The sequence below is a fragment of the Bos taurus genome, chromosome 24, assembly GCF_002263795.3.
Source record: "Bos taurus isolate L1 Dominette 01449 registration number 42190680 breed Hereford chromosome 24, ARS-UCD2.0, whole genome shotgun sequence".
Lineage (NCBI taxonomy): Eukaryota > Metazoa > Chordata > Mammalia > Artiodactyla > Bovidae > Bos > Bos taurus.
Window position 1 is genome coordinate 36,998,431 of NC_037351.1, and position 16,016 is coordinate 37,014,446.

The 16,016-nt window shown below is 36.3% G+C and overlaps 1 protein-coding gene across 5 annotated transcripts in view; it reads left to right on the plus strand.

Moving 5' to 3' along the window:
* The window catches only part of SMCHD1 (structural maintenance of chromosomes flexible hinge domain containing 1), a 127,664-nt gene that overhangs the window by 69,665 nt on the left and 41,983 nt on the right, over positions 1-16,016 (plus strand). For 4 of the 5 annotated variants that reach the window (XR_009492666.1, XM_005224244.5, NM_001206400.1 and 1 more), the window contains 8 exon segments: positions 1,666-1,814; positions 2,689-2,777; positions 3,177-3,295; positions 5,333-5,500; positions 7,946-8,071; positions 13,399-13,478; positions 13,713-13,870; positions 15,672-15,787. Coding sequence is in view for 4 of the 5 variants with exons in the window: in XM_005224244.5 (XP_005224301.1) it covers positions 1,666-1,814; positions 2,689-2,777; positions 3,177-3,295; positions 5,333-5,500; positions 7,946-8,071; positions 13,399-13,478; positions 13,713-13,870; positions 15,672-15,787 (1,005 nt within the window). In the remaining variant the exon portion in view is untranslated. 5 annotated transcript variants of the gene reach the window in all.

Here is a 16,016-nt window from a genome sequence, read left to right on the forward strand (position 1 = left end):
TTCTCACTAGCTTCAGATGGTCCTCAGCCATCTAAATGTAGCGTGTGTACCTTGAAAGGGTGAATCTATATGCTGAAACTGGAACAGCTCACCTCACAGAACCCAAGTAAAATGGTGGTGTTTTTTTTTCCGTCATGCTGCATAGCTTGTGGGATCTTAGTTCCTCAACCAGGGATCGAACCCAGGCTCTTGACAGTGAGGAGTCATGACCACTGTACCACCAGAGAATTCTCCTCTTTTTGCAGTATTAAATTCTGTAGCCATTCTGAGTCTCCAAGATATAGGATCTGATATCTTGTAAGAATTGTTTACCAGGGTTCAGCTGACATGATTTTTAAAATCATATTTGGAATAGCCCTTGCGCCAGCCGGTTTATTTTTTCCCTCCATAATAAGAGAAGGGAGGATTGTGAGAGAAATAGTCCTTATCCTGCTTGGAAGGGAGGCAAGCCATTTTTATCTCTCAGCAGATCTGAAGGCAAGTGGTTTAAAAGTGGTACTAGCAACCTGGCTTCTGAACTGATACCTTGCTTTCTCATAATAATGTTTCCACAGTTTAGTTTCTTATTGGGATTAAGAATAAACATTGACTTGAGAGCCTCTTTCTGCATATAACCTTCTTTTTGCCATTCTCTAAGCTCATGGCCTGCTTTTGACACATTTCCCTCAATTTTAGTCATGATACATTTCTTGGGTTCCAGATATTTTAAAACATGTAGCTTTATTGACTATAAAGGATATTTATAATGTACACACTTAAAGTGATTGTGTAGTCTTTAGAGAATTATCTATTACTGAGGAAAGTCAACCCAAACTGATACAGAAATCCTCTGAGCAGACATAGGAATTCTCTGAGCAGAGAGCACAGCTAGGGTGAAGGAAGACAGCCATTTTGTGCAACTCCTGCTTGCTGCTTCCACTATTTAAAAAAAGAAAAAAAGATATAAAGAATAAACAATGGTTTACAAAGATAACAAGGTAACTAAGAAAGTTAGAATGGTGTAAACTAGGATCACAATATTAGAATATCAGTGATTTAAGAATCACAGTTATAAAGGCTAAAAGCATAAAGTTGAGCTAAAAGTCTTAAATAGAAAGGATTGGAAGTTTAAAAGTAAAATAGAGTGGGGTAGTCAACTTAAAAAATGGATCAAATAACAAAATGTGGAGTTTAAAATTAGAGCTAAAAACATTTGAGAGTGGATTAAGATCAAGATGTGGCCAGGATGGTAATTATATAGTGAATTTAACTTTTCTCACCTTGCTGAATAGGGTCCACTTATATCTCATTTAAAACCTGTAATAATAAGATTCTTTTTGAAAAAACAAAAACAATTGACTATAACTTCTCAGAATTGATCACATAATTTGATTCCCATGGTTTTTTTAAACTATAATGACCAGAGTAATAATCTTATGGCAAAGTGCTAAAGGAATGACTTAGGAATATTTATTTCATTGCATTGAAAGATGTGGCAGTATTAACAGGGAAGACAATGAAGATAACTTTTTTCTCTTGGTAATATATGAACCACCATCATTTATAGTCATAAAGGGCCTGCCTTTTTCCTTAGAGTTGGGGAGCATGGGTTGGTAAGATAACTGGCAGTAGGAAGACATTGAAGTAAGCTTTATATGATTCTTAAGTATATAATTTCCCTTCTAGGTTAATTGGACTCCTGAGATTAACAAAGAGCACTTGCTGCAGGGTCTGCTTCCTGATGTGCAAGTGCCGACATCTGTGAAAGACATGCGCTATTGCCAGGTTTCATTCCAAGACGACCATGTGTCTTTGGAAAGTGCATTTACAGTAAGGTGTGTGGGCATATTACATTTTGAGATGTTCAGCATATGGTGACAAAAATGCTTTTCACCAAAGCATACATATCAAAGTCATTTTTTAATGTAGAAATTTCCACAACTTCTTGGAAACAGGTTGTCTTTGGAATAAAGCTTCACTGATGATAGTGATTCATTCTTAATATCACTCTCAGCCTCCACTTAACTTGCCCCTTTAGTATCTGCCACACTAGAACTTTTGTTAAAGGAATATCCTCCTAGGACAGACAACAGTGAAAACTCCTAGAAAATGACAAAAACGTGAGAAATATAAAAGATGCAGTGTGATCAGTCAATGTGTTGCTCAGAAGGAGTTCTTTCATTAGTTAGTGGCGATTTTCGAAGCTGAGTCTACCTGATAGAAAAGGGGAAATTTTAAGTAAATATATAGAAGACCTGTCCTTCACCCTGGCCTGTCAGTTCCTTGGCTGCCTCTTTTTTATTAACCTTTTCTACTTTAATTCTGTACACATTTCCATACTATTCCAACACTTAGAATAGCTCCATGTCTGAGACAAAATGATCAGATGTACCACTCTTCAGTCAGAGACAGATCTCTTGATGAGTCATTCTTACCAACCCATCTGCTTTTTTTTTTTCAGTGCTCTCATGTCATAATTTCCTTCTAATCCAGGATAGATAACTGTGATCTAACATGCATTTATTTTTTTGGTCAGTATTCTCTACTGTCTTTGCAAGCTGTCTTTTCTGTATTTCCCTTTGGGTTAATAGTGATACTGTTTTTTAAGTTTAAGAAAATGAGCATTACATATGTTACTCCTTAGCATGTTGAAACTGTTTTCTACAATAATGGTGTAATTAAAGCCTTTAATTTGTTAATCAATTTCAGACCACTTCCAGATGAACCTAAACATCTAAAATGTGAATTAAAAGGAGGAAAAACGGTACAGATGGGTCAAGAGCTTCAAGGAGAAATAGGTTAGTATGACCTACTTTCTTTCTTTAAAACACTTCTATAATACGTCCTTATGTTCATGTTTTGGCATATATAATCTGAAAGGAAAACTTTGGATTTATATATGGTTAATGGTTTAAAATCCACTGTTGGAAAGATTGAAGCATTTTCCCTATCTTTGCCTATGCTGACCTATTTCTGAAAACAGTTAGTTGAAAAGAATGTTGACTTTTGTTAGAAAAGAATGTTGACTTTTGTTAGCATAAAATAAATATGTGAGTGTGATTCATATCCTATATTTTTCTTATATCCAGATTATTACATGACACTAAATTGTTTCCTTCAAATATTCATGGTAAAACATGTGACAACATCATGTTAAATTAAGATACTGTAAAATTAAACTTCCTCCCCCTTTTTAGTTATAACTGTTACAGATCAGTATGGGAATCAGATTCAAGCATTTTCACCAAGTTCTCTGTCTGCATTGGGAATTGCTGGGATTGGACTTGATAGCTCACATTTGAAAACTACTTTTCAGGTATGACTGTTTCCCGTTAACAGTTGACTATTCCATTCAAATTATATATAACAGAAAGTTTGGGAAAAACAGAAATGAGAGAGATTTGATTGTTGCAGTATTTACAATGAAAAATTGTAAAAGTAATTTTTATTATGTAAAGAAAATTGAAGTAATTTTTATTATGAAAATTTAAACATACACAAAAATTTTGAACATACACAAAAATAGCATAAGTAGTATAAATAATTCCCATGGTCCTACCAGTCAGCTTCAGCATTCATCACTTCCCCCTTACCTGTCACTTTGAAGCAAATTCTATACATCATACCATTTCATCCCTAAGTATTTTGACATGTGTACAAAGGTCATTTTTCATGTAGCTATTTAAGTAAAATTTCTTGGTGCTCAGTCCCTGCATTAAATAGAATACCTGGGAGAATACTAGTTGTAAAAGTATGCAAGTGTGCAGTTAATTGAGATTAGCTTGAAAAATAAGAATCCTGGTGAAATGATTTCTGCAAGCAAGGAAACACAAGTATTCTTGGAGAGATTAAAGATGGTTTTCTAGAAAAGATGTTGGAGTTGAGCCTTCAAGGAACCTACCAGCCTAGAGCAGGTCAGAAAGAAGGAATTCTAAGGCTCGAGTAAAGTTGAATCCATTTAGGGCATTTAGTGGTTTTTAAACCTCTTCTTCCTTTTGGAGCCTCCGTTATCCCTCTTACCCAACAGAAGAATCATGAGAGTCTCATCATTGCCCTTCCTAACTGGAGTTTTTGTTTCCACTAACCTACTAGGCTGTTATTTTCTAGTTTTCAGAATGCCTTTTCTACAGTATCTTAGCACTGCTGAGGAACTTCTAATCGTGTTTTGTTTACTGTAAAAGATCAGGTTTGATCTATGACTTTCAGATGCTCTCTTGTCTAGCTTCACCCTCTGTGTAGATGAAGTCAGATAATAACCACTGTTGTACACGAACAGTCTCTTCTTCCTGTCACGTTATGCATAGACACCCATCCTCTTTCAACTAATTGTTCCTAAATTATAACCTGTTTTCCTACATCTTGTTTTCCCTGTCTGTTAGAGTCCCATCAGCATATAAACATGCCGTACTCTCTGTCCTTGGCCCTGAAACATGTCCATCTAGTACTGCCCTCTTTTTCTCCTTTTTATATATAGAACAACTCCTTGGAAGAGTTATGTATTCTCTCTGTTTTCACATTTTCAGTCTCATTCCCAGGCAGGCCTCTTGGGTTTTTCTGCCCTGTGCCACCTGACCAAATCTAGTGTCATTTTTCAGTTCCCATCTTATGCCACCTGTCAGCATTTTATACTGTGAGGTTAGACTGTCTGTTTAGGGTGCCTAAGTACGCCATAGTATTCTGCTACAGCACACCTGTCTCCTCCCATGGCTCATTCTCCAGTCAAGTTGACTTTCTTTCTACTGTCATTTTACAATTGATAGGTACTATCTTGACTCACTTTCATAGAAACAATGGAAGTCTACCCCTAGTCTCTGCATAAAAAAAAGAACCTTCCAGTTTTTTTTTTTTAAACCAAAGTTGTTTTTAAATAACACTTTTTAAAGTCTTTTTAAAATAAAATATTGATTTTAATGTGCCATTGTTTCTTAAGATTATTTCCACATCTTCATAAAATGCACTGCTCTTTTGAAGCACATTCCCTTGGTAATATCAACATGTAGGAAAAAAATGTGGCAAACAGGGAAGGAGCTTGTTGGGCAGGCACATATGTGGCTATTTGGGGAGCAGAAAGGAGACAGTGCAAGTGTAAAGAAGAGGGAAATTAGGAAAAGATAAGGAAAAAGGACATAGGTTGAACCTTTTCGATCTCTCCCTCACAAAAGAGAATTTCAGTTTCTTGTCTCAAGGAAATGAAATTCAGGGCACGCCAATATTGGCATATGTGTGTTACTTGCTGCTGTTTTACCAGAAACACATCTGTATGCACATAGGTAGTGACAGCATTTTCTTTTTTTTTTCTGAAAACTAAACATGATCTTCCTGGTGTTTTTTTCAATGTGCTTTTCCTCACTAGGAAAATACACAAAGTATAAATGTGAAAGGCATCAGATTTATTCCAGGTCCCCCTGGAAATAAGGATCTTTGCTTTACTTGGCGTGAATTTTCTGACTTTATTCGAGTGCAGCTAGTTTCTGGGCCACCAGCTAAACTTCTCCTTGTAGACTGGCCGGAGTTAAAGGAGGTAAGTACCTTCCTGCCTTGATTGAAAGAATTTAATATCAATATTTTGACCTACTAACTGCTTCAGAGTGTTAGTAGATCAAAAGTTATATTTTGTTGTTGGAGTACTAACAATAGTAACAATAACAAAAGGACAAAGGAATATGAATTTTAATACTTTATTATTCATCACTGTGCCCTCATTTGTTAAAAAAAATAGTGATACTTCAAATTCTAAGAGTTTTATTATAGAAATTAAAAATATGCATTAAAATAAAAATAGATAATGAACCACCAGTTTCAACAGTTACTGATTTTCACCAATTGTATTTCTTTGTTCTCTCTCACTGGCTTATTAAAAAAATGTTTTTGCCGGAATTTTTAAATGCATGCCAGATATCAAGTCATTCATTACACTCTTAAAAACATCAGTTTGCTTCTCTGTGCTTATAGTTATGCATATCTTAAATACTAATTTGCAAATCTCTGTCAAATCTGTTACCTTTCAATTTTCATTAAATTTTTAGAATTCTGATTTTAAAATGTTCACATTCTGGTGTTCAGTTATGGTGTGGCAGAGCCTTATCTGTTGGTACAAAAGGTTATTTTTTCTAATGGAAAATCACCTCACATGACCATGGTAGTAGATAAATTATCCCGCAAAGGAACTGATGATCTGAGAAAAGCTTACATATCTCTGCTCTAGTCCTTTTTTGATGTTGTCCTTTTTTGATGTGTAAATTTAAAAAATATGACAGTGCTTTAAAAACAGTTTTTTCCTTAACACTTGTTGATTGAAGGGTTGTACTGCAAATCCAGTGCACTTGTTTTTATATAAGCGTATTTACTGCATAAATCAATGCCTTCTTAGAAACCTAATGATGTCAATAAAGAATTTGTTGACTGACAGTATCATGGAATAATTGGGTACCTTTGAGGTGGAAAAAATCTTTACATGTTCATATTTTTAAATGATTTTGTGGAGGGGAATAGAAAAATTAATGACAGCTTGTTAACTCAAAAATTTATTATAGGATTTATTTGCAGATACCACTGAAATCCAAAAGCTTTAAAAATAAAATGTAAAACCAATTCTCTGTTAAGAGATATGTTGTATATGAGTAAGGCTGAAAATGTTATCATTGAATATGTGGTTTTCCTAGAATTTTCCAATTTAATTTTTGACCTACCTCCCTCGTCCACACACAGGATCTTAAATAGAAAGGGGAACTAATTTAACACCTAAGCATGATAAATAGAAAAATTATATAAATATACATATATTTTCTCAGTTGATCTTCAACATTATGATGTATTGTCCTTCCTTATAAATGAGGAAACAGATTCCTTCCTTACAAATGAAGAAACAAATTCTGAAACGTTATATTGCATGACAGTATTAATAAGTGGCAAATCATGAACGTTTGGTTTTGGTTATTTCCTTTTTCCACTACTACCCAGAAGAATTTTCAGCTAACAGCTTGGGCTGTAAGTTGTTTACTGAAAGATATTCTTTACCAGGTAGTTGCTGTTTGATAGATGGACAATTATGTAACTAGAAATAAAGACCCTGATGTGTTTACATTTGGAAACATTAGCACTTTTTGTGTATTCAGGCTTTTTATAAACTTTAGCACATAGAATATAGTCTATCCATGAAAATTTTTTTGGTAGTCAAGCATAAACCAGCTTCAAGGGTATCTTTTAAAAAAAAAGTTCCTAACACATTATTGATGTTTCTCCCACTTGTTAGCAACCTCCTAACATAATTGGAGGGATGGAGGAAGCAGAGGGAACATTACTAGTAGGAGAGAGGTGATAAATCACTTTCCTTTTTTGCTAGTTATGTCTTTCCTATCTTCTTTTTTTCTTTAACTTTTAACATCTGATACAGAGGATTGGACTTTTAACAGGTTTCTTGCTTGACAGTGGGTTTTCTTTGATATACCTAGGTCAGCATACAAATTCCCAGAGTTACACAGGCCTTATTTGGATTAAGGGAAAGGCAAGAATCATTTTAAGTCTACACTGTTTTGTTTAAGTTTATCCATGACTAGCCCTGTTTGACTAGGAGCTGGAAAGCTGTGCATACTGCTTCATGTAGACTTGACAGAGTGCCAACAATTGGTGGAGGAGTTAGACTGTAGATTGACCAGTGCTAAATATGAGAGCCTGAGATAAACTTCTGTTTCCATTGCAGTCCTTGCAACATGTAATTTTCAGAATTCTTGACTAGCTCTGGAAGCCAGTAATGTCAAATATATTTTCCCTTTTATCAAATTTTTAATCATTTCTATAAGAAGAGTATTATTAGTGACAGTGTAATTGAATTTCAGAAGTTTATTTTAATGGATAAAAGGAGCTATTTGTGAGTAAAACAGATAAATTCAGTGATTGTTTCACTTAAACAGTAATCATATTGTTCGGCATGTGTTAGTGCTTCTTAAAAGATTTGTATATGTTTTAGTCCATTCCAGTGATTAATGGAAGAGAATTGCAGAATCCTCTCATTGTTCAACTTTGTGATCAGTGGGATAATCCAGCACCTGTGCCACAGGTTAAAATAAGTCTTGTAAAAGCTAACAATTTAAAGGTACGTTTTAAACATCCTTAAATAATTCTCACTTAAAATTTTGGCTTTCATTCTCAGGATCATCGTATCTTTAGCTGTTACCTTTCTTTTTTTAAAAAAATAATATCTTATATAATCTTCACTATTGCTTAGTTTTGTTTTTGTTATTCAGTCACTAAGTTGTGTCCGACTCTTTGTGGTCCCATGGACTGTAGCATGCCAGGTCTCCCTTACCCTCACTCTCTCCTGGAGTTTGCCCAAGTTAATTGCTTATTTTGTCAGTCTAACATTTTAATAGTTATTTTGAGGAAGTACAGTTTATATCTTGCAAACAGTGTAACAAGAGATAGCAGTCTCTAATTATGACTGTTATTACACAGTATTAATAATATCTGAATTTCAGATTACGAATAGGTAATGCTGACAAGGTGGAAGAAGTTAGATACAATGACCTGCAGTCTGGGTTATGAAACAGGCATTATTGGGGAAACTTAAAAGCTCTAAGGGTGAAGCAAGAGAGTCATATGAGTAGCTGTGCTCTGCCTGCCTTTTGGAGAGCTACCTGGGTAGAGCTGTTGAACCTCTACTGAGACCTAGTCTAGGGAAATCAGCAAGCATGAACATGGCCTTGTAATGTTTGGGTGCAAACATAGTGCTTGGATACCAGGAAGTCCAGGATTAGGTTCAGTTCAGTTCACTCGCTCACTCATGTCCGACTCTTTGTGACCCCATGAACCACAGCACGCCAGGCCTTCCTCTCCATCACCAACTCCCGGAGTCCACCCAAACCCATGTCCATTGAATTGGTGATTCCATCCAACCATCTCATCCTCTGTCGTCCCCTTCTGCCCTCAATCTTTCCCAGCATCCATCTTTTCCAATGAGTCAGCTCTTTGCATCAGGTGGCCAAAGTATTGGAGTTTCAGCTTCAACATCAGTCCTTCAATGAACACCCAGGACTGATCTCCTTTAGGATGGACTGGCTGGATCTCCTTGCAGTCCAAGAGACTCTCAAGAGTTTTCTCCAACACCACAGTTCAAAAGCATCAATTCTTCGGTGCTCAGCTTTCTTTACAATCCAAGTCTCACAAACGTACATGACCACAGGAAAAACCATAGCCTTCACTAGGCGGACCTTTGTTGACAAAGTAATGTCTCTGCTTTTCAATATGCTGTCTAGGTTGGTCATAACTTTCCTTCCAAGGAGTAAGCATCTTTTAATTTCATGACTACAATCACCATCTGCAGAGATTTTGGAGCCCAGAAAAATAAAGTCAGCCACTGTTTCCACTGTTACCCCATCTATTTGCCATGAGGTGATGGGACCGGATGCCATGATCTTCGTTTTCTGAATGTTGAGCTTTAAGCCAACTTTTTCACTCTCCACTTTCACTTTCATCAAGAGGCTTTTTAGTTCCTTTTCACTTTGTGCCATAATGATGGTGTCATCTGCATATCTGAGGCTATTGGTATTTCTCCAGGCAATCTTGATTCCAGCTTGTGCTTCCTCCAACCCAGCTTTTCTCATGTTGTACGCTGCATATAAGTTAAATAAGCAGGGTGACAGCATACAGTCTTGATGTACTCCTTTTCTTGTTTGGAACCAGTCTGTTGTTCCATGTCCAGTTCTAACTGTTGCTTCCTGACCTGCATACAGGTTTCTCAAGAGGTAGGTCAGGTAGTCTGGTATTTCCATCTCTTTCAGAATTTTCCACAGCTTATTGTGATCCACACAGTCAAAGGCTTTGACATAGTCAATAAAGCAGAAATAGATGTTTTTCTGGAACTCTCTTGCTTTGATGATCCAGCAGATGTTGGCAATTTGATCTCTGGTTCCTCTGCCTTTTCTAAAACCAGCTTGAACATTTGGAAGTTCACAGTTCTCGTATTGCTGAAGCCTGGCTTGGAGAATTTTGAGCGTTACTTTACTAGCATGTGAGATGAGTGCAATTGTGCGGTAGTTTGAGCATTCTTTGACATTGCCTTTCTTTGGGATTGGAATGAAAACTGACTTTTTCCAGTCCTGTGGCCACTGCTGAGTTTTCCAAATGTGCTTGCATATTGAGTGTAGCACTTTCACAGCATCATCTTTCAGGATTTGAAATAGCTCCACTGGAATTCCATCACCTCCACTAGCTTTGTTCGTAGTGATGCTTCCTAAGGCCCACTTGACTTCACATTCCAGGATGTCTGGCTCTGGGTGAGTGATCACACCAGGATTATCTTGGTCATGAAGATCTTTTTTGTACAGTTCTTCTGTGTATTCTTGCCACCTCTTCTTAATATCTTCTGCTTCTGTTAGGTCCCTACCATTTCTGTCCTTTATTGAGCCCATCTTTGCATGAAATGTTCCCTTGGTATCTTTAATTTTCTAAAAGAGATCTCTAGTCTTTCCCATTCTGTTGTTTTCCTCTATTTCTTTGCATTGATCTCTGAGGAAGGCTTTCTTATCTCTCTTTGCTGTTCTTTGGAACTCTGCATTCAAATGGGTGTATCTTTCCTTTTCTCCTTTGCTTTTCGCTTCTCTTTTGACAGCTATTTGTAAGGCCTCCCCAGACAGCCATTTTGCTTTTTTGCATTTCTTTTCCCTAAGATGGTCTTGATCCCTGTCTCCTGTACAATGTCACGAACCTCTGTCCATAATTCATCAGGCACTCTATCAGATCTAGTCCCTTAAATCTATTTCTCACTTCCACTGTATACTCATAAGGGATTTGATTTAGGTCATACCTGAATGGTCTAGTGGTTTTCCTTACTTTCTTCAATTTAAGTCTGAATTTGGCAATAAGGAGTTCATGATCTGAGCCACAGTCAGCTCCTGGTCTTGTTTTTGCTGACTGTATAGAGCTTCTCCATCTTTGGCTGCAAAGAATATAATCAATCTGATTTCGGTGTTGACCATCTGGTGATGTCCATGTGTAGAGTCTTCTCTTGTGTTGTTGGAAGAGGGTGTTTGCTATGACCAGTGCATTCTCTTGGGAGAACTCTATTAGCCTTTGCCCCGGTTTATTCTGTACTCTGAGGACAAATTTGCCTGTTCATGCAGGTGTTTCTTGACTTCCTAGTTTTGTATTCTGGTCCCCTGTAATGAAAAGGGCGTCTTTTTTGGGTGTTAGTTCTAGAAGGTCTTGTAGGTCTTCATAGAACCGTTCAACTTCAGCTTCTTCAGTGTTGCTGGTTGGGGCATAGACTTGGATTACTGTGATATTGAATGATTTGCCTTGGAAACGAACAGAGATCATTCTGTCGTTTTTGAGATTGCATCCAAGTACTGCATTTTGGACTCTTGTTGACTATGATGGGTACTCCATTTCTAGATGGAGATATAATGGTCTAGTAGATATAATGGTCATCTGAATTAAATTCACCCATTCTATTCCATCTTACTTCACTGATTTCTAGAATGTTGATGTTCACTCTTGCCATCTCCTGTTTGACCACTTCCAATTTGCCTTGATTCATGGACCTAACATTCCAGGTTTCTATGCAATATTGCTCTTTACAGCATCGAACCTTGCTTCTATCACCAGACCCATCCACAACTGGGTGTTGTTTTTGCTTTGGCTCCATCCCTTCATTCTTTCTGGAATTATTTCTCCACTGATCTCCAGTAGCATATTGGGCACCTACCGACCTGGGGAGTTCATCTTTCAGTGTCCTATCTTTTTGCCTTTTCATATTGTTCATGGGGTTCTCAATGCAAGCATACTGAAGTGATTTGCCATTCCCTTCTCCAGTGGACCACATTCTGTCTGGTACCAGGATTAGGTACCAGTTGTTAACATGAGTATTGGAATAGTTAGGTTAGGATCTAGAGGAGAATTTGGATGTCTCGCACAAAGTTGGATGCCCTCCTGCGAGGGGAAGGGGAAGGTGCTGTCAGGCCCTTGCAAGGTTGTATTTTGACAAGTTTTTCCTGTTGGTTGAAGGGAACTCATTTGTCCTAGCCAGGTTGTTGCCAGGCAACACAAAAAAGAGATCTTGGAATTGTATTTAGCCAGGCTTGAGTATCCCTCCAGAGATTTTATAATTTTAGTGGATACAAACAGTTTATATTATGTAAATACACAGTTCTCTTGAAATTAATCCATTAGTTAAGAATTTCAGTAAGGATTTCACAGGACCCAACTTGTTTATCTTAAAAGCTGTACAGAAGAGTGTTCCCTGGTGGTCCAGTGGTTGGGATTCCATGCTTCCAGTGCAGGGGTCGTGGGTGCACCTTGGTCAGGGAACTAGGATCCTATAAGCCATGTGTGCAGTTTAAAAAAAAAGTAAATAAAAACTATACAGGGGGTTAAAGTGCCAGGAATGACTGGTCATCCACATGGACTAGTTTTCAAGGTAGAGTAAAAAGGGTCAAAAGTCTTATGCCTGTCAAAAAGGACTACAGTATTGGTGTTATATAACCTGAAATAGAAGACTGACTTCTGGCTTAGCAGCAAAGATTTAGGACCCAGATGGAAGAAAGACTGAAAAAGATAGGTTGAGAGGGGATAGATTGGAAGGTAAATGAGACAGATACAAATGCAGAGTTTTATTTTAGCAGTTAAATTACTCTTTCTCACTTGTGTCTCACCAACTATTGCTTTTTTTTTTTTTTGGCATGTACCATAATGACCTAATCTTTAGGTTCCATTAAACAGAAGTTAAGTATTAGGATTAGGAGAGAGTCTGATTTTCTGCTACTGCAGTCTTCAAATTTACTTTTGTTCTTAGTGTTTGCTTCCAAGAGTGTTAAATAGTGATTAAATTGTACCCCAAATAAGAGTATGATCCTCGTTTTTAGAGAAGCATCTGCAAAAGACTGAAAGATTCTTCTAACAAGTGATTAGGGAATGTGGCCATTGATTCTTAATCATTTAAAAGTAAAAGCTTGATTATCACTACAAAGGTAGTATTGCAGCAAAGATTTAAGAAGCACATCTGTGTAAACATTAAGAGAAGGATGAAGTAACTAATGATAGACATGGTGTTATGCCTTGACTTAAAATTTTGTATGAGTATTTATGTTTATTTCTCCTGCACTGTCTCCCACAACCCCCCGATTTTGGCACATACCTTCTGTATTTATGTGACCAAACTTCACTTGATATATCAGCATTATTGAAAGAGTAAACACTGAATTCTGCAACTTAATAATTGAAATACACAAAATTCTAGTTTAACTGATCAATGTGAATGATCATTATCCTTTGTATTATGTGATTACATATTATATTATTTCAGCTAGTTTAAATTAGACAATTTTAGATTTTAGAGTGTGTGCAAATGTAGCTTTTTAAATAGTAATAGAGGAAAAGAATTTGATTTGTAGAATTTTCTAATTAACCGTTTTGTTTTGTTTTTAGCTCACTCCTTCAAACCAACAGCATAAAACTGATGAAAGGGGCAGGGCTAATTTTGGAGTGTTCAGTGTGTTGGCCCCTAGGTAAGAACTGAAAGTATTGATAGTTATTGGTATTATAGAGATTGATTTTTATTATTACTTGAAGTTAAGAGTAATACATAGCTGCTATTTAGTGTTAGTTAGGAGTTGGAATGAAACAGGAGTAGAGAGGTTTCCTAAATGAGTTAAACTTTGTATAAATTGTCTCAGAATTTTTAATTATAACTAATACAATTTGAACCCTGCTCCCCACTCTCCCTTTTTCTTTCTTTTTAGAGGAGAACATAATATGCAGGTTAAAGCCATTTATAACAAGAATACCATAGAAGGACCCATAATTAAGTTGATGATTCTTCCAGACCCTGAAAAACCCATTCGTCTCAATGTTAAATATGACAAGGATGCTTCCTTTTTAGCAGGGGGTATTTTCACTGGTGAGTAATTCAGTTTTAAAATAAATTTGTGGTGATAATTTGCCTCTTGGATTAATACGGTAAATTATTTATCCCAGGTGTTCAACATGATAAAAAAGCAATCATGTTGTGGACTTTTAAATGGCAAAGAAAGTATATTTGACTTAGCTTTATTTTGCCTCTCCTCTATATCCTTCATTGCTTTAATGGTCAAGAATGAACTTAAAGTTCATGTATAAGCTGATAGCTTAAAGTAGTTCAGTTTGTGTTTATTAATTCACTGAATTGTGAGATTCTGCCAAAGAAGTATGAACTGCTGAATGGCAGGAGCTGTGAGGGTGTGTTCCACTAAATATGTTGCACTGTTAAACCAAATTGAGGACTGTTCAATTTAATTTGGATAGAAATGCATCACATAATTTACGATTAAAGACAAGGCAGTGGCACCTCACTCCAGTACTCTTGCCTGGCAAATCCCATGGATGGAGGAGCCTGGTGGGCTGCAGTCCATGGGGTCGCTAAGAGTCGGACACAGCTGAGCGACTTCACTTTCATGCCTTGGAGAAGGAAATGGCAACCCACTCCAGTGTTCTTGCCTGGAGAATCACAGGGATGGTGGAGCCTGGTGGGCTGCTGTCTGTGGGGTCACACAGAGTCGGACACGACTGAAGTGACTTAGCAGCAGCAGCAAAGACACTTCGTAACAGCAAAGATTTACTGAATATCTGCTATGCCCACCCACTATGCTAGATTCTTAGTTCCAGTAATGAACATGGCAGTTTTCATTGAGTTCAGTCTAATGTAGGAGACAATCAACTAAGCAGATGATTCCTGTGTAATATGGCAGCTGTCAAGTCAATAGGAAATTATATTTGCTTTGCATAGATCATTTTCTTGAAGACTTTGATTTTCTTGAATGGATGAATTCCTGTGCGGTGAAAGAAGCAGACCAGAAAGTTTAAAGTGAAATTTAACACTATTTTAAAATAATTATGTATATACATAAACTTTTAAATCTGTTTGAGGAGATAAGTCCTATTTCCTGTGTAAAAACTGTAATAGGTGACCAATGAATATTATACATGATACATATAAGGGAATATTACTAGTTTAACTATGGTATGCTATTGAAAAGTCATAAAAGAAGGTAAACACTGTATTCGCAGACTACATAAAGCATATAGATTTGTAACCATTTGACCTAGATTGCTGAGTCTCAGTCTAACTTTTCTTTTTATTTTTTACTGAAGTATAATTGACTTACAGTGTTGTCTTAATCACTGCAGTATGGCAGAGTGATTCAGTTATACATACATATACACATTCTTTTTCATATTCTTTTCTATTATGGTTTATCACAGGATATTAAATATAGTTCCCTGTGCTGCAGATAACACAGCCTACCCTTTTTGGTCTTGCTTGGCAGACTGTGAAAATAAGACAAAGTACTATTAATGGCAAAAATGTGTTTTTCTTTTTCTCGCTTTATATAGCATCATTTATGGCATGAAGTAGGAACATAATATGTTTATACAAACACATGAGAGTTGTACATCATCGTCTTTACAATACTGAAGGATCAAAGATGTATTTATTAGATTTCTGTGGGAGGTTTAGCACTATTGATCTATATCCAATACCTGTAATGATTGTATAGTTCTCTAGACAAATAGTTGGGAAAGACTAATTATAGTTTTATTTCTTCATCAGAATTTTATTATTAACATTTAAAGAAGATGTATGCTTTAAGACATAGAATTATTTAACCAAATCCACTAATTGAACTAGAAAGAAAATAACTTTTTAATGTTCCCCATTACAGATTTTATGATTACTGTTATTTCTGAAGATGACAGTATCATTAAAAATATTAATCCAGCACGTATTTCCATGAAAATGTGGAAACTGGCAAACAGTGGGAACCGACCTCCAGCAAATGTAAGTCATAGAAAGCATTTTAGAAGTTAAAAGTAGCTCTTAGATTTAACATAAAATTAAATGTAGTTTAATATAAAAATGCAGTGTGTATATCCTGTAGAACTAGAAAGTAACCCATTTCATCACTTAGATTTTTAAAAAATATACCAGGATAAGTTTCAGAAGTAAGTCTAAAGAGCAGTAGCACAAGACAGAAAACCACTAAATATTATTAAGAGATAATATAGAA